Source organism: Oncorhynchus gorbuscha, linkage group LG15 (assembly GCF_021184085.1).
Source record: "Oncorhynchus gorbuscha isolate QuinsamMale2020 ecotype Even-year linkage group LG15, OgorEven_v1.0, whole genome shotgun sequence".
NCBI lineage: Eukaryota > Metazoa > Chordata > Actinopteri > Salmoniformes > Salmonidae > Oncorhynchus > Oncorhynchus gorbuscha.
In genome coordinates this window covers 65756025-65777084 of record NC_060187.1, presented here as the reverse complement: position 1 = coordinate 65777084, position 21060 = coordinate 65756025, and the positions used below count along the sequence as shown (strand labels likewise).

The 21060-nt window shown below is 41.3% G+C and overlaps 2 protein-coding genes across 2 annotated transcripts; both read left to right on the top strand.

Annotated features, from left to right (window-relative positions):
• Positions 1-438: 438 nt before the first annotated feature.
• Positions 439-3474, top strand: sri (sorcin). Its single transcript, XM_046300057.1, has 8 exons — positions 439-750; positions 1564-1674; positions 1814-1883; positions 2027-2070; positions 2392-2539; positions 2639-2761; positions 2854-2912; positions 3036-3474. Exons 1-8 carry the CDS (start codon positions 703-705, stop codon positions 3060-3062), a joined length of 630 nt encoding a protein of 209 aa, XP_046156013.1. The 5' UTR covers positions 439-702; the 3' UTR covers positions 3063-3474.
• A 7100-nt stretch (positions 3475-10574) lies between these two features.
• Positions 10575-18798, top strand: LOC123996591 (atrial natriuretic peptide-converting enzyme-like). The gene is made up of 10 exons (XM_046300072.1): positions 10575-11109; positions 11322-11687; positions 12905-13267; positions 13520-13537; positions 13726-13789; positions 13882-13925; positions 14155-14305; positions 16057-16170; positions 18073-18149; positions 18319-18798. The coding sequence occupies exons 1-10, from the start codon at positions 10732-10734 to the stop codon at positions 18340-18342; spliced, it is 1599 nt and encodes a 532-aa protein (XP_046156028.1). The 5' UTR covers positions 10575-10731; the 3' UTR covers positions 18343-18798.
• The last annotated feature ends 2262 nt before the right edge of the window (positions 18799-21060 follow it).

Here is a 21060-nt window from a genome sequence, read left to right as displayed (position 1 = left end):
ATACAACACAAATACAATACAACATTATTAGCCTGTGGGACAGTTAATGCTGTGCAGTAGCATTAGGAACATGCACACTCACACATAATATATACAAAAAATACAATACCCAATGCAATGGCTGGCCTGGTGAAAATAATGTTTAGCACAATAGTAAGACACAGTAACAATTGAGACAACTCACAATTTGGCATCATATTCACTTGTTTATTTTTTTTTGAAAAATCTATATGCAAATCTATTACTATAAGCACAACTACTATCTATAGTATTACTTTATTAGTCAGCGTTGCATTTATCTTCGTTGACAAGTATTATTGTTACATGATTGGCAGGCAGCTGGTCACATGTTAATGCAAGACCAATCAGGGACTGGTGCGTTGAGGTGATGGGCGTGAATGAAACATAAAATACTGGAATGTGCCTGGAATATACCATTTACTTCCTCGAGTGTTCATTTCATTTTAGCAAAACATACTCCGGTAAAAGTTTATACTTTGACTTCTGTTCAACTACATCCACTCTTTTACTCCAAATAAAGGTTCCAAAAGACAACAGCCTAGAACTCAAATTCATCCCTCCCATTGCTTATTGTAAAGAAGGACATCCGACACTCCCCTTGTGTGTCAAGAAGGGCAAGTCAGGGAAGTGGATACTTTATTGCCAGTTGGTATCACAGTCTTATTATTTTCATTCATAGAAATGAGTTATCCTGGATACGGTGCTCCCGCAGGCGGATACCCAGGAGGGGTAAGATCTTACAGACAAGTGTCTTCTACACAAATATGAAAATAAATGGGTATCGGCAGGACCGTTTAGTTTTCCGGAAGTAGAATTGCAAATCGACATAATATCCTACATAATATAACAAGCGTATATTGCACAGTGTTTTCCGAATACAGTAGAGTATTTGTTGTATCTAATACAATTTGTAGGCCTGCCTGCCAACGTATATCTACCATTGGCAAGCCGTAGCAGATATTTTATGCTTTATGCGCTTTAGCCTCCAGGGAGGCCTGTTGTTCCCGGAGTGAAGAGGCTTGTTGGATACAACAGAGACACTCTTACAATGTAACAATCTGAGCTGATCAAAAGATAACATGAAGTGCAAATGTTAGCTCTACTATGATTGATTATAGGGCCTATATACGTTGTATAAAAAGTTCAGTAGAGTATAGGTCTATAGAAGTACTGGTTTTGAATGAACTCAGTTCACCCAACCCTGGGAGTGGTCAGGTTCACATAATAGCTGGGACTCACTGTCCTGGTGTTGTTGGCCGAAGTGCAGTTTGGCACTCTTGCTGATTGGAATAAATAATCCATATGAAATAATTCTCAGCATCTTGCACTGATTTGAGACATAATTGTCTGTCTTTTGACTATTGGTTAGGAGGTTCAGAGTGAGTCATTGGGATGTTCGATTTTGGTTACTTTCATGGCACTTGACCTATGTTGTCACTAACTGTTTCATAGTAACCGTATGATGTTTACTGTTTCTCTCTCTCTCTAAATCATTTTCTGTCTGTTTGTCTATAAATCATTGTCTGTCTGTCTGTCTCGCAGTATGGAGGTGCCCCTGCTGGTGGCCACCCCCCTGGTGGCCCTGGCTTTGGAGGATACCCTGGTCAGCAGCAAGACCCTCTCTATGGATATTTTGCTGCTGTTGCAGGCCAGGTAATAAGACTTACAGATTGACATATTGAGCTATCTGCTAGTCTCAACACAATCAAAACAGCTTACTGTCATCTAAAAATGTATAGCATTGTTTCGGTCTCAATAAGTATTTTTTCCCTCCATCTTTTGACATTGGAAGGATGGGCACATATCAGCGGAAGAGCTCCAGCAATGCCTCACACAGGCTAACTTCTCTGGTGGCTACAAACGTAAGAGTGACACCATGTACAAGACCGACGGGAACCGCAAACTCCCAGCCATTTTTCAATGCAGTATTTTGTTTTATTCTATTCTTTACACTGTATGGAGAGCTGAGTGTGGTTTGATTAACTGTTATCTTTATCTCTGACAGCTTTTAACCTGGAGACCTGCAGACTGATGATCAACATGCTGGATGTATCCTTGACTAACCAGTCAGTACAGACACACAGGTTTTTAAAATACTATGGTCCCTACTAGCTACCAGGACAATAATATGAGATGGAATATGCGTAAGTGACAGTTTTTTGTGCATTCAGAGTTTGCAGAAAGTCCTCTCACATTGTATGACTGTGTTCCATGGATTTTTCTTGAATGGGAAAAAAACAACTAGATATATCAGGACAACATAATCTAAATATTGAAATTATTCAGAAAACCTTTAGCCGTTTATATTCATGTTTGAGGTAAGGTTGAGGTCACTGCTGTTCCTGTTCCTTGACTGAAGCGACCCCTCAGAGAGACATGTCATGTACTATGGGCTTCAACGAGTTCAAGGAGCTGTGGACCGTGCTCAATGGCTGGAAGCAGCACTTCATGTCCATTGACCGTGACCAGAGTGGGACCGTGGACCCCCAGGAGATGCACCAGGCAGTCACTTCCATGGGTACGTACAAGCATTAAGGGTGTATTCGTTTATATGTGTATACACAATAAGTGATGATATGTTCATTTGACATGTTTGTTGTTTGTTTGTGTGTTACAGGCTACAGGCTGAGCCCACTGAGCCCACAAGCCATGAACTGCATCATCAAGAGATTCAGTTCTCAGGGGAAGATCACCTTTGATGACTACGTAGCTTGTTGTGTGAAACTCAGAACCCTGACTGGTGAGTGGACTGTTTCGATCACTTGTCCATTATCAGTATGACTATTGTATATGTGGTTGTTTGGTAATAGTTTCTCTGTATGTTTGCTACAGATTTGTTCCGAAAGCGGGACCAAGCTGGACAGGGAATGGCCACATTTCCATACGATGATGTAAGTCTTTCAAATCTCTTACATTTTTTTTCAGATCCTCTTCCTTGTTGTAAGCACTTACTGTAAATGGCCCCTTCTTAAATGTAAAGTATTATAATCACTCTCTTTCTCTCTCTCTCTCAGTTCATCCAGTGCACGATGAGCACATGAAGAGACAGAGCAGAAAAAAATCTGAGGGACTACCTCTTAACTCCCATAATATTTACAATTTAGCATGTGTAAAATTAATTCTGACATGTATTTTTGATACTCACAAATCACTTGCTTTTTTTGATTGCTTTTATACAAACATGACTAAATAGGAAGTTTTGAAATAGGAAGTTTTGAAATAGGTAGTTGCTATAAAATTGTAACATTACCTTAGGAAACTGGAATATTTGCCAACTTTAACCACTAGGTGTGCCTATAAACCCGTGTCACCACTGCATGTTCTCTATGTTATGTCACTGTTGAAAGTCTTTACTATTCATCATGATAATCAAGATATCCCTAAATATAGCTGGGAGTAATTTTGTCTGTATGTGAAAGATAGTAATAAACACAACCATATATGTGGAATACACCTCTGATCTGCTGTTTTCCTATTAGGTCTTGGTGACAGTTCAATTAAATCGAGTGAGCATTATCAGCATTTCACACTGTAGGTCCACATGCATCTCCATGGGGAAATAAGAGTAATAGAACAAGGTATGAATCCAGAAAATAATTGATTTGACTTACGAGTGATTTTATGGTTTCTAAAATGTCATCACTCACTTCTGACCATCACTCTTGTCCACTTGGAGAGAGACTGAGGAGGCTATGACTTGAGCAGGCAGAACTTCCACTCTGCCGTTTCCTGGAGGTCCAGTCTGCCCACTCCTCACATCCAAAGTGGAAAGACTGGGTCCCCTATTGAGCTAGATGTAAAGACCATTTTTGTTGAGTTCTTTACAGGAGAAATTGCGGACCAAGATGTAGAGCTTTTCCTAAACCTGCGAAATTATACCTGTCTACAAGCAACTAGACAAGTTTGGGATCTGGTATGGAGTCAGAAGGTACAAAGTACAATTGTGGAAAATCAACAGATTTCCAGTACAGATCCTTCACTCAACCGCAATGGGTCCCCACATTGGGAGAGTCAGTTATCAAGGTCAGACCCATCGCTGCTACATCTGTCAGTCTGGACCATCAGGTCAGAGATGGTCATAAAACATTATGCGCTGGACTGGGCCGCAAAGCAAAAGACTTTACTGAAGAAGCGATGTACAGCCTATGTGGAGGTGAAAGGTCACACCTTCCAATGTCCAGTGTCCTACGCGGGCATGGTAAGAAGAGGTCCAGCCTCTAATCCAAGGCTTGACGAAACGGGATAAAGAGAAAGTGAGCATTAGACCCAGCACCCTAGACCATCAGCAACTCGTGCTGTGGCACTGTGTGTTCTCCAGGAGCTGTAACAGAGAGTGAGCACGGGAGAGAGTTGAGACTGCATAAGAAGAAAGAAATGGAACTAGTAAGGTCGTCCACCCGAGCGCTGAAGTAGACGTCACCCACCAGTCTTCCAACTCCACCCCGAGCGACGGTGAAGAAGAAAGTGACAGCAGTGAGCGTGAGGCCAAAAGGGAACATGAGAGAGATGAAGACGACACCAATGAAAGTGCAGCGAATACACCGACCCAGTGAATACCGTGCCCCTCTTCTCCTCCATCACTACCTCCCAACGATGGCCCTTACTGTGAAATGTCTAGAAAACAAAGATATGATAAATGAATTGAAGTTTGAAATATGTGAACTGAATTTTATGAAACTGACATTGACTTGTCAGACATTATGAAGTCCAGAATAACAGGATTTAAAAATCAAATAATATAAGCCATTTAGCAGATGCTTTTATCCAAAGCGACTTACAGTCATGCGTGCATACATTCTACGTATGGGTGGTCCCGGGGATCGAACCCACTACCCTGGCGTTACAAGCGCCATGCTCTACCAACTGAGCTACACAGGACCACAAATGTAAGTATTTAGATAGGCCTACACGGAAATATTTAAATTACACGGAACAAAAATATAAACGCAACATGCAACAATTTAAAAGGTTTTACTGAGTTATAGTTCATGTAAGGAAATCATTAGACCCTAATCTATGGATTTCACATGACTGGGAATACAGATATGCATCTGTTGGTCACAGATACCTTCAAAAATAGGTAGGGCAGGGCCCAGAACCTGTCAGTTTCTGTTGTGCAGCGCAACACATCTCCTTCACATACAGTTGATCAGTCTGTTGATTGTGTCCTGTGGAATGTTGTCCCGCTCTTCTTGGATGGCTGTGCGAAGTTCCTGGACATCGTCGGAAACTGGAACACACTGTTGTACACGTAGATCCAGAACATCCCAAACACGTTCAATGGGAGACATGTCTGGTGAGTATGCAGACAATTGAAAAAAATAGACATTTTCAGCTTCCAAGGCTGATCAAAACAAATTTTGTTGGTCACATACACATATTTAGCAGACGTTATTGCGGGTGTAGCGAAATGCTTGTGTTACTAGCTCCAACAGTGCAGTTATATCTAACAATACACAACAATACACACAAATCTAAAAAGTAAAAGAATGGAATTAAGAAATATATAAATATTAGGATGAGCAATGTCGGAGTGGCATTGACAAAAATACAGTAGAATACAGTATATGAAATTAGTTAAACAGTATGTAAACATTAAAGTGACTAGTGTTCAATTTAAAGTGACCAGTGATTCCATGTCTATGTAGTACATAGGGCAGCAGCCTCTTAAGGTGCAGGGTTGAGTAACCGGGTGGTAGCCGGTAGTCATTGCTATTTAACAGTGTGATACTGTAGAAGCTGTTTTTCAGTCTCTTGGTCCCAGCTTTGATGCACCTGTACTGACCTCGCCTTCTGGATGATAACGGAGTGAACAGGTAGTGGCTCGAGTGGTTGATATCCTTGATGATCTTTTTGGTCTTCCTGTTACATCGTGCTGTCGGTGTCCTGCAGGGCAGGCAGTGTCCCCGGTGATGCGTTGGACATACCCAGCGGCGACCAGTCATTTAGATTTTTTGGGGCTTGCCTGTTTTAAATGTTATTTTGGAATTAATATGTGTCACATATCAGTTTGCAAACAATTAAAAATATATATAAATCTTTGAGTTAATAAAGCCGCATACAAACACGGTCTGTTTTTTGTTTTCTTGAGTAAGGCAGCTCCAAAATACAGGTGTTTTAGCCCAGCTCAGGCTTTCTGCAAGCCAGCAGAAAATATGGAGCTTTGCGCCGTGATTGGCTCAGTGTTCTGTCACTTATGAGGAAACTATGTCACCGCATAGTCTAAGGGGAGACCTCGAAAATTCTAGCCCTTTGGGTATTGACATAGAGATACATTAGAATTGCCCATCCAAGAAGGCTCAAGGTCATTGGCCACAGATAAAATGACGTCAAATCTCGTTATATGTATAGTAGCTTTGATTGGACTGATCATGTCAAAATCATACTTTCAAAATCTTAGCTAGAAGTCATCATCATGAATCAAGTCGACAATCTACTAGCAAATCCTTTTCAATCCTTGTCATATGAAGAGAAATAATGAAGAGAAATTATAGATGAAACTAATCGGTGCTTATCGGCCATTGGATATAAACATTACACAACAAGATCTTTCCCCCTTCTGATGACCAGGTGGCGAATCGCATCTCTGCATGTCTGGCAGACATATCAGTGTGGATGACGGATCACCACCTCAAGCTGAACTTCGGCAAGACGGAGCTGCTCTTCCTCCCGGGGAAGGACTGCCCGTTCCATGATCTCGCCATCACGGTTGACAACTCCATTGTGTCCTCCTCCCAGAGCGCTAAGAACCTTGGCGTGATCCTGGACAACACCCTGTCGTTCTCAACTAACATCAAGGCGGTGGCCCGTTCCTGTAGGTTCATGCTCTACAACATCCGCAGAGTACGACCCTGCCTCACACAGGAAGCGGCGCTGGTCCTAATCCAGGCACTTGTCATCTCCCGTCTGGATTACTGCAACTCGCTGTTGGCTGGGCTCCCTGCCTGTGCCATTAAACCCCTTCAACTCATCCAGAACGCCGCAGCCCGTCTAGTGTTCAACCTTCCCAAGTTCTCTCACGTCACCCCGCTCCTCCGCTCTCTCCACTGGCTTCCAGTTGAAGCTCGCATCCGCTACAAGACCATGGTGCTTGCCTACGGAGCTGTGAGGGGAACGGCACCTCAGTACCTCCAGGCTCTGATCAGGCCCTACACCCAAACAAGGGCACTGCGTTCATCCACCTCTGGCCTGCTCGCCTCCCTACCACTGAGGAAGTACAGTTCCCGCTCAGCTCAGTCAAAACTGTTCGCTGCTCTGGCTCCCCAATGGTGGAACAAACTCCCTCACGACGCCAGGACAGCGGAGTCAATCTCCACCTTCCGGAGATACCTGAAACCCCATCTCTTTAAGGAATACCTAGGATAGGATAAAGTAATCCTTCCCACCCCCCTTAAAATATTTAGATGCACTATTGTAAAGTGGTTGTTCCACTGGATGTCATAAGGTGAATGCACCAATTTGTAAGTCGCTCTGGATAAGAGCGTCTGCTAAATGACTTAAATGTAAATGTAAGATGTAAATTGCAAATTCAACATTGAATGGTTTGGAAGGAAGTGAGCACAACAAGATGAGTCCAAAAATGTATTGTATGCTGCTGCATAAATGATGTAATATGCCAGGGAGATATGCATACTGTAGCTAAGAAAGTAATACTAATGTTGTGAATGTTGTCTATGTTGTATAGTAAGCTGTTAGTAGCCCATGTGCCTCGCGCTAATAATTTGGTCCCCTTTCCCCTCTTTTCCCTACTGTTCTGACTTGGTGGTGTACATATAGCCTGTAATAGAAATGTAATCATCAAATATTGTAAGAGCTTTCATTGTCTGCTTATATGGCACCGTTATTTATCCTACGGTTTTGACTTGGTGTACAGGGAGAATACGGTAAGAACAGCCCATGTTCTGAATTCTATCACTGTACATTTCAAAAGTGCTAAAGAAATAGTTATATTGACAACATCCATCCTAGCTCGCTCATTAATGTCTCAATTGAAATTACGGATTGTCCTTCCCTTATGTCATAGTCTATACTTCTCAATTGTCAGTCGAAACCACAATTTTTAACAGGTCAGCCATATCAGCTATGTTTTTTTAAAAGCCAGTAAATGAGGCTGAATTAACTGATTCGCTACCAGACAAGGCTCCGCTGATAGCCAGGTGTAGCAGTGGTAAGGTGTTGGGACTGCTTTTGGGACAGCTTTATGTAGGTCCCAACTGTTTGTGGGCACCGTTTGTCACCGTTATAGTACAATTAATGTATTGTTTAGTGTTGTGTTGTGTAGTGCCTTTGCTGGCATGGATACATTTATTTATATATTTTTTGCCCCACCAAGATTTATATGCTAAAATCGCTACTGGGCAGACCGTACCATCCTCTGGAGAGCCCTGTGGTTGCAGCAGTGGAGTTGTCGTACAAGGCGGTGATACAATCCGACAGGATGCTCTCAATTGTACATCTATAAAAGTTTGTGAGGGTCTTAGGGGCCAAGCCAAATGTCTTCAGCCTCCTGAGGTCGAAGAGGCGCTGTTGCGCCTTCTTCCCCACACTGTCTTCTCCACTGCCGTCCCGTCGATGTGAATAGGGGAATGCTCTCTCTGTTGTCTCCTGAAGTCCATGAACAGCATTCGTGCATAGGTATTCCTCATCCAGATGGGATAGGGCAGTGTGTAGGGCAATGGCAATTGCATCATCTGTGGACCTATTGGGGCAATATGCAAATTACAGTGGGTCTAGGTTGTCAGGTAAGATGGAGGTGATATGATCCTTAACTAGCCTCTCAAAGCACTTCATAATGACAGAAGTGAGTGCTACGGGGCGATAGTCATTTAGTTCAGTTACCTTCGCTTTCTTGAGTACAGGAACTATGGTGAACATCTTGACGCAAGTGGAGACAGCAGACTGGGATAGGGAGAGATTGAATATGTCCTAACGACTCCAGCCATCTGGTCTGCGCATGCTCTGAGAAGTGGCAAAGGTTACAGTCTGAGCCAGTAGCCTTGCGAGGGTCAACACGCTTAAATATCTTACTCAAATCGGCCACGGAGAACGAGAGCCCACAGTTCTTGGGAGCGGACCACGTCGGTGGCACTGTGTTATCCTCAACGCTGGCAAAGAAGGCATTTAGCTTGTGTACAAATCCTTGCGACATGGTGGTAGTGCATTATGCTGAAACAGGAGGTGATGGTGGTGGATGAATGGCACGACAATTGACCTTAGAATCTCATCACGGTTTCTCTGTGCATTCAAATTGCCATTGATAAAATGCAATTGTGTTCGTTGTCCATTGCTTATACCTGCCCATACCATAACCCCACTGCACTCTGTTCACAAAGTTGACATCAGCAAAACGCTCACCCACAAAACGCATACACGTGGTCTGCGGTTGTGAGCCACGTTGGATGTACTGCCAAATTCTCTAAGAAGACATTGGAGGCAGCTTATGGTAGAGAAATGAGCATCCAATTCTCTGGCAACCGCTTTGGTGGACATTCCTGCAGTCAGCATGTCAATTGCACGCTCCCTCAACTTGAGACATCTGATGTATTGTTTTGTGTGACAAAACTGCACAGTGGCCTTTTATTGTCCCAAGCACAAGGTGCACCTGTGCAATGATCATGTCGTTTAATCAGCTTCTTGATATGCCACACTTGTCAGGTGGATGGATTATCTTGGCAAAGGAGAAATGCTCACTAACAGGGATTTAAACACATTTGTGCACAACATTTGAGAGAAAAGCTTTTTGTGTTATGGAACATTTCAGGGATATTTTATTTCAGCTCATGAAACATGGGATGAACACTTTACATGTTGCATTTATACTTTTGTTCAGTTTATATCTTAATCTGAATACAGCTACATTTGAAAAAATATAATTTATATGAATTGGAAAATGAAATAGGCTGGATGGAGGATTTCAATTCCTTTTAATCATTAATCATCATCGTTTTGTACTATGAACTGTACATGTGATGTAATGTATTGTAAGTTTATTAATCACCTCGTTTTGGTCCGAAACAACTAGCAACATGTAATCAACAATATGAAATATGGAATAAAGATATTATATTTTTTAAACAATTTTAAAAAAGCAACAAAACAAGAGATGATTCAAAACAAATGTCTGTAACTCATGAAAGAGAACAGGAAAAGAGAGATATAGTTTTTAAAGCAGATTGCAAAATAATGAGGACTGGCAGTTGTCAAGCCCCTTAGCAACCTATCAGTGGCCTGGTCACTGAGATTTGAGGCGCAGATTGGGGGTTGGGTAGGGTGAGCTGCATGAAGTGATTAACTCCACTTTCACAGGAATCCATAACACAAACACAGTTCTCACAGTGTAATGCACATAATGATTGCTGGCCTTATGTTAATAGTACATTGCAAGTGATCCATTTGTTACTGTTTGTGTGTTTTTGTGGTTTCGATTCCTTGATTCAAGTTCTTCTCCAGATATTGCAAAACCCCCCAAAAGCAGGCCCTCAATGTCCTAGGAGACACAATCATAATCACTTCCTGATGTGGAGTTTCACATAAATCAAGGTCTGGACTCAAAACAGTGAAAATACACCCACTTGAATATTCTACAGCAAAGCAGTGCACTCCAGAAATACATCTTAGGTCGGCTCTCCAAACCATTTTGGATTCATTTGATCAGCATTTAGGAAACTTTGAGGTTAGCTACTACTGCAGTTGTTATTACAGCACAGGGTCATGGAGACTTGGGTCCTGTTGGTCTTCAGATTGTTGCTCTTTGTGCAGACTGCACACAGCAAGCAGTCCTGCCGTCCAGTGACCGTGGACTTTTGTCAAGATGTTGGTTACAACACGACCATCAATCCAACCCACCAAAGCAGGGACTACGACCTGAGGCTGCTTCGTCGGATCGTGAAGACTGGCTGCTCTCCAGAGGTCACAGTTTTCCTATGTGGCGTTGTTTCACCTGAGTGTGTGTTGGATGACAAGATTCCACCCTGCAGTTGGCTCTGTGAGAGGGTGAAGAATGAATGTGAGCCTGTTCTAAGAGAGAGGGGTCTAAACTGGCCAGAGAAGATCAGATGTGAGGCGTACCCCAAACAATCCTGTGCCAACGTAAGTAGCCTTAGGAGGTGTTCACCTTGTCATTGTAGGGACATATCTGATTCAGGTCTGCTGTATGCCTGTAGGCTGTTCTGCATAGAGTAGCAGGAAGTGGATTTTTGAAATATAATTCTGGTTCTATAACTGAAAACCTTCCCAGATGTTGTGTCATTCCTCGCCATAATGCATATTGCATATGACAAAATGATGTTCATTGCTTTTAGGGCCAAGAGAGTATCCCTGCACCAAACCCTGCAGGAACCTGTGAGCCAATCATCCTCCCTTTCTGCAAGGACCTGCCCTACAAGGACACTGTAATGCCCAACCTATTAAACCACTCCACACAGGAGGTCGCTGGTTTAGAATTGTATCAGTTTTACCCTCTGGTAAAGGTGCAGTGTTCTCCTCACTTTCGGACTTTCTTGTGCTCCGTCTACACTCCAGAGTGTGTTTCAGGGAAAGCCCGCCCACCCTACAGAGCTCTGTGTGAGCTAGCCAGAAAGGACTGTGAGATGCTAATGAACAGGTTTGGTTTTCAGTGGCCCAGTCAGTTGGAGTGTGACACCTTCGCAACGGAATCTTGTGAACATGTAAGTAGATGTTGGAACATTGTTACAGGGACTTGCTTCCATTCAGCCACAAGAGCATTAGTGAGGTCGGGCACTGACGTTGGGCGATTAGGCCTTGCTCGCAGTCGACGTTCCAATTCATCCCAAAGGTGTTCAATGGAGTTTAGGTCAGGGCTCTGTGCAGGCCAGTCAAGTTCTTCCACACTAATCTCGACAAAACATTTATGTATGGACTTTATGTATCGCCTTTTGCACAGGGGCATTGTCATGTTGTTGCCATAAAGTTGGAAGCACAGAATTGTCTAGATTAAAATATATATATATATACAGTGGGGCAAAAAAGTATTTAGTCAGTCACCAATTGTGCAAGTTCTCCCACTTAAAAAGATGAGAGATGCCTGTAATTTTCATCATAGGTACACTTCAACTATGACAGACAAAATGAGAAAAAAAAATCCTGAAAATCACATTGTAGGATTTTTAATGAATATATTTGCAAATTATGGTGGAAAATAAGTATTTGGTCACCTACAAACAAACAAGATTTCTGGCTCTCACAGACCTGTAACAACTTCTTTAAGAGGCTCCTCTGTCCTCCACTCGTTACCTGTATTAATGGTGCCTGTTTGAACTTGTTATCAGTATAAAAGACACCGGTCCACAACCTCAAACTGTCACACTCCAAACTCCACTATGACCAAGACCAAAGAGCTGTCAAAGGACAGCCTATGAAGGTCACTGAGCTCTTCAGTAAGGCCATTCTACTACCAATGTTTGTCTATGGAGATGGCATGGCTGTGTGCTCAATTTTATTGTCAGCAATTGGTGTATCTGAAATAGCTAAATCCACTAATTTGAAGGGGTGTCCACATACTTTTGTATACATAGTGTATCAACTTACAGATTCAATACCAGGCTCCAACCAGCACACCACTACACTGCAGCGTTATTTAAACAACTATGATCAGGGCAGGCAAAGGTTAGGAAAATTAGTTTCAGTTTCCTTTGCCTGCTCATAGTTGGTCAAAGTCACATGATGCACACCAGATGATAAATGAGATGTTTAAAAAGGGTAAAGTGCCCCTTTAAACATAAATTGTCAATATCAAAATGCTTGGCGAGGAAAGGAGGGAAAGGAACCCTCAATCAGTTTTTCCTGGTGAAGTAAAGGTAAACATCCTTCAATAATAATTATTGCTGATTGGTGAATATGAGATATTTGGTTGTTTCCTCTTCAGTGTGGGGTGACCAGTGCTCCGTCCCCTGAGGGCCCCTGCCAGCCAATCACCATGCCACTGTGCCAGGGCATCTCCTACAACCTGACGGCCATGCCAAATCTGCTGGGACACAAAAAACAGGCGGAGGCGGCCGTTAAGATGGCTCAAATGGAGTATGTTTTGAAATTGACTTGTTCTGTGGATATTCGCTTCTTTCTGTGTTCTGTCTACGCTCCCCAGTGTGTGGAAGGGGAGATGCAGCGCCCTTGCAGATCCCTTTGTGAGAGAGCCAAACTGGGGTGTGACAGTGTGTTGAATAAGTTTGGGATGTCCTGGCCTGATGATCTGAGCTGTGAATCCTTTCCAGAGGAGTCATGCGTGAAAGTAGGTACCGATACTCTAGTCATTTTTTAACCCTTATTAAGTCACCACTTTTAATAAATCAGTAGTTTTCCAAGTTGTTTAATTCAGTAATACCTTGCAATAAGTACATGGGCCAGTAGTGGCTGCAACAATGATTTGGCTTTCATTATTTTGCTACATACCCAACAGGGCACATGCTTGCGATATCGTCACCTTTGTTTGAGATGTGTACAAAACAATTTACTCTAAAATATTGTCTACTTCTTTTCACAGGGGGACAGTAATCCCGAGGTGTGTTTAAAATATTTTTCTCCGACAACTGAAGAGTGAATATTTATATGTAGCAAGTGAATGACACCTAGAATGTGTTTCATGAGGAATGTATGAAGTGAAGTGGGAGTAGGTGGATAGGTGGCAAGTGGAAATTGGAGAATATTACCATCATCCTATCAAATGCTTGTGTGTTTTGGTCTCCACAGCAACTCACGGCTGAGGAACTCCTGGTCAAGCTGAAAGAACTCGGTCACTCTGTTCGGGACCAATGTTAGTTGTGGTTTCTTGCATTTAAAGCATTATATTTGACGTATGTGTGTATTTAATTTATACATATATGTTCTTGTCTACTTCAATTGTAGCTCTAAGTCTTCAAACTGCCCACATATTGTTGGTTCTAGAAGATGTATCCTTCACCTGTTTCTGTTTTTAGCTCACTTTTATATGAGTTTATTAATTAATATTTCTTCCCCCGAAACCATTTTTTTTTGTGTTTCCTGCCAATTCTTGTATTTATTTACTTCTTTTCTGAGCTATATTGTAGATAAACTGAGGCCCCAGTAGGCTCCCTGGTTGACAATGGTTTCAATACTGTACCAGCCATCAATCCTTTCTCCTTAACCAGCTCCTTTCAGAAAGACAAATCAGGCAAACTGGATGTGAAAGAATTCCACAACCTAAAGCACTATGTGTCTGTTACCAAGAGAGAGTACATAGAGTCCTATGAGTGGCAGAACCCAGGGTTCGTCACAGAATACCAGATGAAGAATGCCCTTGATGTCCGTGGTTAGTCATGTATCACAGTTACGATCAAAGGATGTATTTACAGTGGCAAGAAAAAGTATGTGAACCCTTTGGAAATACCTGGATTGCTGCATAAATTGGTCGTCAAATTGTATCTGATCTTCGTCTAGGTCACAACAATAGACAAACACAGTCTGCTTAAACTAATAACACACAAACAATTATACGTTTTCATGTCTTTATTGAACACACCGTATAAACATTCACAGTGCAGGGTGGGAAAAGTATGTGAACCCTTGGATTTAATAACTGGTTGACCCTCGTTTGGCAGCAATAACCTCAACCAAACGTTTTCTGTAGTTGCAGATAAGACCTGCACAACAGTCAGGAAGATTTTTGAATCATTCCTCTTTACAAAACTGTTTCAGTTCAGCAATATTCTTGGGATGTCTGGTGTGAACTGCTCTCAAGGTCATGCCACAGCATCTCAATGGGGTTGAGGTCAGGACTGACTGGGCCACTCCAGAAGGTGTATGTTCTTCTGTTGAAGCCCTTCTGTTGTTGATTTACTTCTGTGTTTTGGGTTGTTGACCTGTTGCATCACCCAACTTCTGTTGAGCTTTAATTGGCAGACAGATAGCTTAACATTCTCCTGTAAAATGTCTTGATAAACTTGGGAATTCATTTTTCCGTTGATGATAGCAAGTTGTCCAGGCCCTAAGGCAGCAAAGCAGCCCCAAACCATGATGCTCCCTCCACCATACTTTACAGTTGTGATGAGGTTTTGATGTTGGTGTGCTGTTCCTTTTTCTCTCCAGTGTTGTGTGTTCCTTCCAAACAACTCAATTATAGTTACATCTGTCCACAGAATATTTTGCCAGTAGCGCTGTGGGACATCCCTGTGCACTTTTGCAAACTTCAGACGTGCAGCAATGTTTTTTTGGACAGCAGTGGCTTCTTCCCTGGTGTCCTCCCATGAACACCATTCTTGTTGAGTGTTTTACATATCATAGACTCGACAACAGAGATGCTAGCATGTTCCAGAGATTTCTGTACATCTTTAGCTGACACTCTAGGATTCTTCTTAACCTCATTGAGCATTCTGCGCTGTTCTCTTGCAGTCATCTTTGCAGGACGGCCACTCCTAGGGAGAGTAGCAACAGTGCTGAAATTTCTCAATTTATAGACAATTTGTCTTACTGTGGACCGATGATTATCAAGGCTTTTAGAAATACTTTTGTAGCCCATTCCAGCTTAATGCAAATCAACAATTCTTAATCTTAGGTCTTCCAAGATCTCTTTTGTTCATGGCATGGTTCCTATCAGGCAATGCTTCTTGTGAATAGCTGCAAGGCAGCTCTAACCAACATCTCCAATCTTGTCTCATTGATTGGACTCCAGGTTAGCTGACTCCTGACTCCTGACAATAGCCTCGGGGTTCACATACTTTTTCCAACCTACACCGTGAATGTTTAAATGATGTATTCAATATAGACAAGACAAATCCAATAATTTGTGTGTTATTAGTTTAAGATCACTATATTTGTCTATTGTTGTGACTTAGATGAAGATCAGATCAAATTTGATGACCAATTTATGCAGAAATCCAGGTAATTCCAAAGGGTTCACATACTTTTTCTCGCCACTGTATGTTTTGTTGATTTTCTCTTAATTTGCCACACAATGATTTGGTTTTGATTGTGAACATCCTGACCTGATAGTGAAACTGAACTCTCGGTAGAGTATATTTGCAGATTTTAAAAAGTAAATGATAAAAATCCTCTGTCATATAGATCTTAGTTTGAACGATGAAACGTTCAAAACACTATGGCACCGGTACAGCTCTGGTGGAGGGATCAAATACGATGACTTTATGGCCATTCTCACAAGGCTCAAGATCCTGAAGGGTAACTCTTTACTCACTATATAACAAATTCCTGACTTTCCAATCAATCTACTACATCTATATATATATATATATATATATATATATATATATATATATATATATATATATATATATATATATATATATATACTGTACACATACTGTACAACAAATAGGTGCAATAAAATGTGTTGTTTTACAATGTTTACAATGTACAGTGGGGAGAACAAGTATTTGATACACTGCTGATTTTGCAGGTTTTCCTACTTACAAAGCATGTAGAGGTCTGTAATTTTTTTATCTTAGGTACACGTCAACTGTGAGAGACGGAATCTAAAAAATGAATCCAGAAAATCACATTGTATGATTTTTAAGTAATTAATTAGCATTTTATTGCATGATATTTGATCACCTACCAACCAGTAAGAATTCAGGCTCTCTTTCTTTAAGAAGCCCTCCTGTTCTCCACTCATTACCTGTATTAACTGCAACTGTTTGAACTCTTTACCTGTATAAAAGACACCTGTCCACACACTCAATCAAACAGACTCCAACCTCTTCACAATGGCCAAGACCAGCGAGCTGTGTAAGGTCATCAGGGTTAAATTGTAGACCTGCACAAGGCTGGGATGGGCTACAGGACAATAGGCAAGCAGCTTGGTGAGAACGCAACAACTGTTGGTGCAATTATTAGAAAATGGAAGAAGTTCAAGATGAAGTTCACCCTCGGTCTGGGGCTCCATGCAAGATCTCACCTCGTGTGGCATCAATGATCATGAGGAAGGTGAGGGATCAGCCCAGAACTACACGGCAGGACCTGGTCAATGATCTGAAGAGAGCTGGGACCACAGTCTCAAAGAAAACCATTAGTAACACACTACGCCGTCATGGATTAAAATCCTGCAGCGCACGCAAGGTCAAGTTTGCCAATGACAATCTGGATGATCCAGAGGAGGAACAGGAGAAGGTCATGTGGTCTGATGAGACAAAAATATAACTTTTTGGTCTAAACTCCACTCACCATGTTTGGAGGAAGAAGAAGGATGAGTACAACCCCATGAACACCATCCCAACTGTGAAGCATGGAGGTGGAAACATAATTCTTTGGGGATACTTTTCTGCAAAGGGGACAGGACGACTGCACCATATTGAGGGGAGGATGGATGGGGCCATGTATCGTGAGATCTTGGCCAACAACCTCCTTCCCTCAGTAAGAGCATTGAAGATGGGTCGTGGCTGGGTCTTCCAGCATGAAAACGACCTGAAACACACAGCCAGGGAAACTAAGGAGTGGCTCCGTAAGAAGCATCTCAAGGTCCTGGAGTGGCCTAGCCAGTCTCCAGACCTGAAACCAATAGAAAATCTTTGGAGGGAGCTGAAAGTCCGTATTGCCCAGCGACAGCCCCGAAACCTGAAGGATCTGGAGAAGGTCTGTATGGAGGAGTGGGCCAAAATCCCTGCTGCAGTGTGTGCAAACCTGGTCATGAACTACAGGAAACGTATTATCTCTGTAATTGCAAACAAAGGTTTCTGTACGAAATATTAAGTTCTGCTTTTCTGATGTATCAAATACTTATGTCATACAGTAAAATGTAAATTCATTACTTAAAAATCATATAATATGATTTTTTGGATTTTTGTTTTAGATCCCGTCTCTCACAGTTGAAGTGTAACTATGATAAAAATTACAGACCTCTACATGCTTTGTAAGTAGGAAAACCTGCAAAATCGGCAGTGTATCAAATACTTGTTCTCCCCACTGTATATGTTACAATGTTTTACAATATACAATGTTGCATAGTGCCTTGAGAACAAGTGCTTTATGAATACAATGTATTATTATTGTGATCAGTGTTGCAATGATCTATAAACAAATAGAATCCAGTGAGATTTGTATATCTTTTTTGTTCTCCTGCTCCAGCTCGCTTTAAATCCCGACTCATTTCACCCTGTGATGCTGCAACAGACTGTGAGGTAGCCAGTTTCTCCTTCAGTCAGGTGAGTTTGCTCTGGCAGAGTTATCAAGCTTTGAAGCTTTGTCTTTAGCCACAGTGACTATGTATATCTCTACCTAAAGAAGAACAGAATATGAATAAGTAATCACCACTGAGAAGCTTTTTTTTGTGGAAGATGATACTGATGTCAAATTTTTCTCCCCGTGTTCCAGTTAATCCAAATGACCATTATGTAGGCCAGCGGCAGCCGTCCAGTCACCAGCAGGAGTTCAATTGACCTGGAATGCAAAGCAATGCAGTAACCTGTTTTGGACCAAAAAGACAACATTCTACTGCCTTTTAGTACATACCTGTCAAAAATTATTGTCAAAGTGCTGTATAATTTGTGACTGATGTCCACCTGAATATGATGGCTGTTTCCTCCTGGTCTGTTTGAATCTCTTTCTGTACATTTCCTTGCTACATTGTTTATAACACATTTACACACATATTTGTTTGGACTCAGTATTCTATCGTGCTTGTCAGTTATACAACAAGCCTAGAGACTTTCTTCTCCATATTGTCATTTTTTCTTAAACTTTTATCTCATGTTTCTTTTTCTTTCTTTTGTCTGTATACTGTCATTCAGCTTTTAGCTGCAGAGTTGTACAAGACAGCCTAACTAATCAAATATATGCCCTGGCGGATATTCATACGTGTGTGTGTACAATTCTGAATTATAAGACGATTTTGCCAGCCTATCCTCTCATCTTTTCAGTAAACAGTAGCTACTACTTCACCAGTATAATGTATCCAGTTGATTTCCTGTTGATAGAGCAGCATGTTATTTATCATTCAGAACACCTCCCTCAATAGACTTCACAATATCCCCTTTTCTTAAGTAATTATGTTTATTATGTTCATGAATAGCCATTAATTCACTCAAAGACCCATATATTTAAACGTAAACGAGAAGCTAGATAAGTGATTAGTACTATTGGAATCTGCGTCGTGTTCTTGAGGATTCGAGTGGTGTCATCTGTTAACCGCAGACTGGCTGATAGCCAATGGACTTTCCATTTCAAGGGAGGGATTTGAAAGAAAGTCACAGGCACAGGACTCACTTCCCGAATAACAGTGATAGTGATAATGTGGCAACAATATTGAAAGTTCAACTTTTGGACCAAATTCATTGCATTATCCTCCCTCTGGAAGTGCATCCCTGTGTTTCAACTTTCATCCACCAACATCTCTCATGGCCTACACGATCATGACATAAGACTTCTGATAACAACGCAACACATTTGGGGTGATAATGGGCCACAACATTGTGAAGTGCTATAACCAATGGTAGATAAGTCCAGTGAGCTCCAAAAATATTGGGATAGTGACACATGTTTTGTTGTGCAGACTGTCAGCTTGTATTTGAGGGTATTTCGATCCATGTCGGGTTAACCGTTTAGAAATAACGGCACTTTTTGTACATAGTCCCCCCATTTTATTGTGGCAAAAGTATTGGGACAAATTCACTTTGGTCCCATATTCATAGCACACAACGTCTACATGAAGCTTGTGACTCTACACATTTGAAGGGTTTGCATTTGCTGTTTGTTTTGGTTGTGTTTCAGATTATTTTGTGTCCAGTAGAAATTAATTGTAAATAATGTATTGTGTCATTTTTTTGTCACTTTTATTGTAAATAAGCAGTGGTAGAAAAAGTAACCAATTGTCATACTTGAGTGAAAGTAAAGATACCTTAATAGAAATAACTTGAGTAAAAGTGAAAATCACCCAGAAAAATACTACTTGAGTGAAAGTCTAAAAGTTTTTGGTTTTAAATATACTTAAGTATCAAAAGTAAAAGTACAAGTATGAATAATTTCAAATTCCTTATATTAAGCAAAGCAGACAGACACATTTTCTAGTTATTTACAGATAGCCAGGGGCACACTCCAACACTCAGACATCATTTACAAACGAAGCATGTGTTTAGTGAGTCCGCCAGATCAGAGGCAGTAGTGATGACCAGGGATAGTCTTTTGATAAGGGTGGGAATTAGACCATATTCCTGTCCTGCTAAGCATTCAACATGTAACGAACACTTTTGGGTGTCAGGGAAAATGTATGGAGTAAAAAGTACATCATTTTCTTTAGGAATGTAGTGAAGTAAAAGTAAAAGTTGTCAAAAATATAAATAGTAAAGTACAGATACCCCAAAAAACTACTTAAGTAGTACTTTGAAGTATTTTTACTTAAGTACTTTACACCATTGTAAATAAGAGTAGAATATGTTTCTAAACACTTCTACATTAATGTGGCTGGTACCATGTTTATGGATAATTATGAATGAATTGTGAATAATGAGGAGTGAGAAAGTTACAGATGCACAAATATCATACCCCCCACCCTGATAACGACTTCCTCTTCCTCATCACTGCTGTCATCAATGATGATCATTTGTCTTAAGACCTGAGGAATACAAATTAGACAAAAAATCACACGACAGTCATAATCCCTGGTGGACAGACTACGTAAACATAAAATCTGACCAAATTACATAAGATTTTGGTTCTGGGTTAACTGAGATTAGGACAGTCCACAAAACCACTTTTATCAGTTCTGTATTGTTTACACCTAAGTATATCCATGATATAATTGTCAACATAGAGTACATCAAAATAACAGTCCCCAGGACGGTTCAACCTAAGCCCAGGTTTATAACGCGGAGGGATCATATTATCGATGGACACGGTCGCTGCATTCAAAATCAAATGTAGGCTATTGGGCTCCTGAGTGGCGCAGCGTTCTAAGGCATTGCATCTCAATGCAAGAGGTGTCACTACAGTCCCTGGTTCAAATCCAGGCTGTATCACATCCAGCCGTGATTGGAAGTCCCATAGGGTGGCGTACAATTGGCCCAGCGCCGCCGGGGTAGGTCATCATTGTAGATAAGAATTTGTTCTTAACTGACTTGC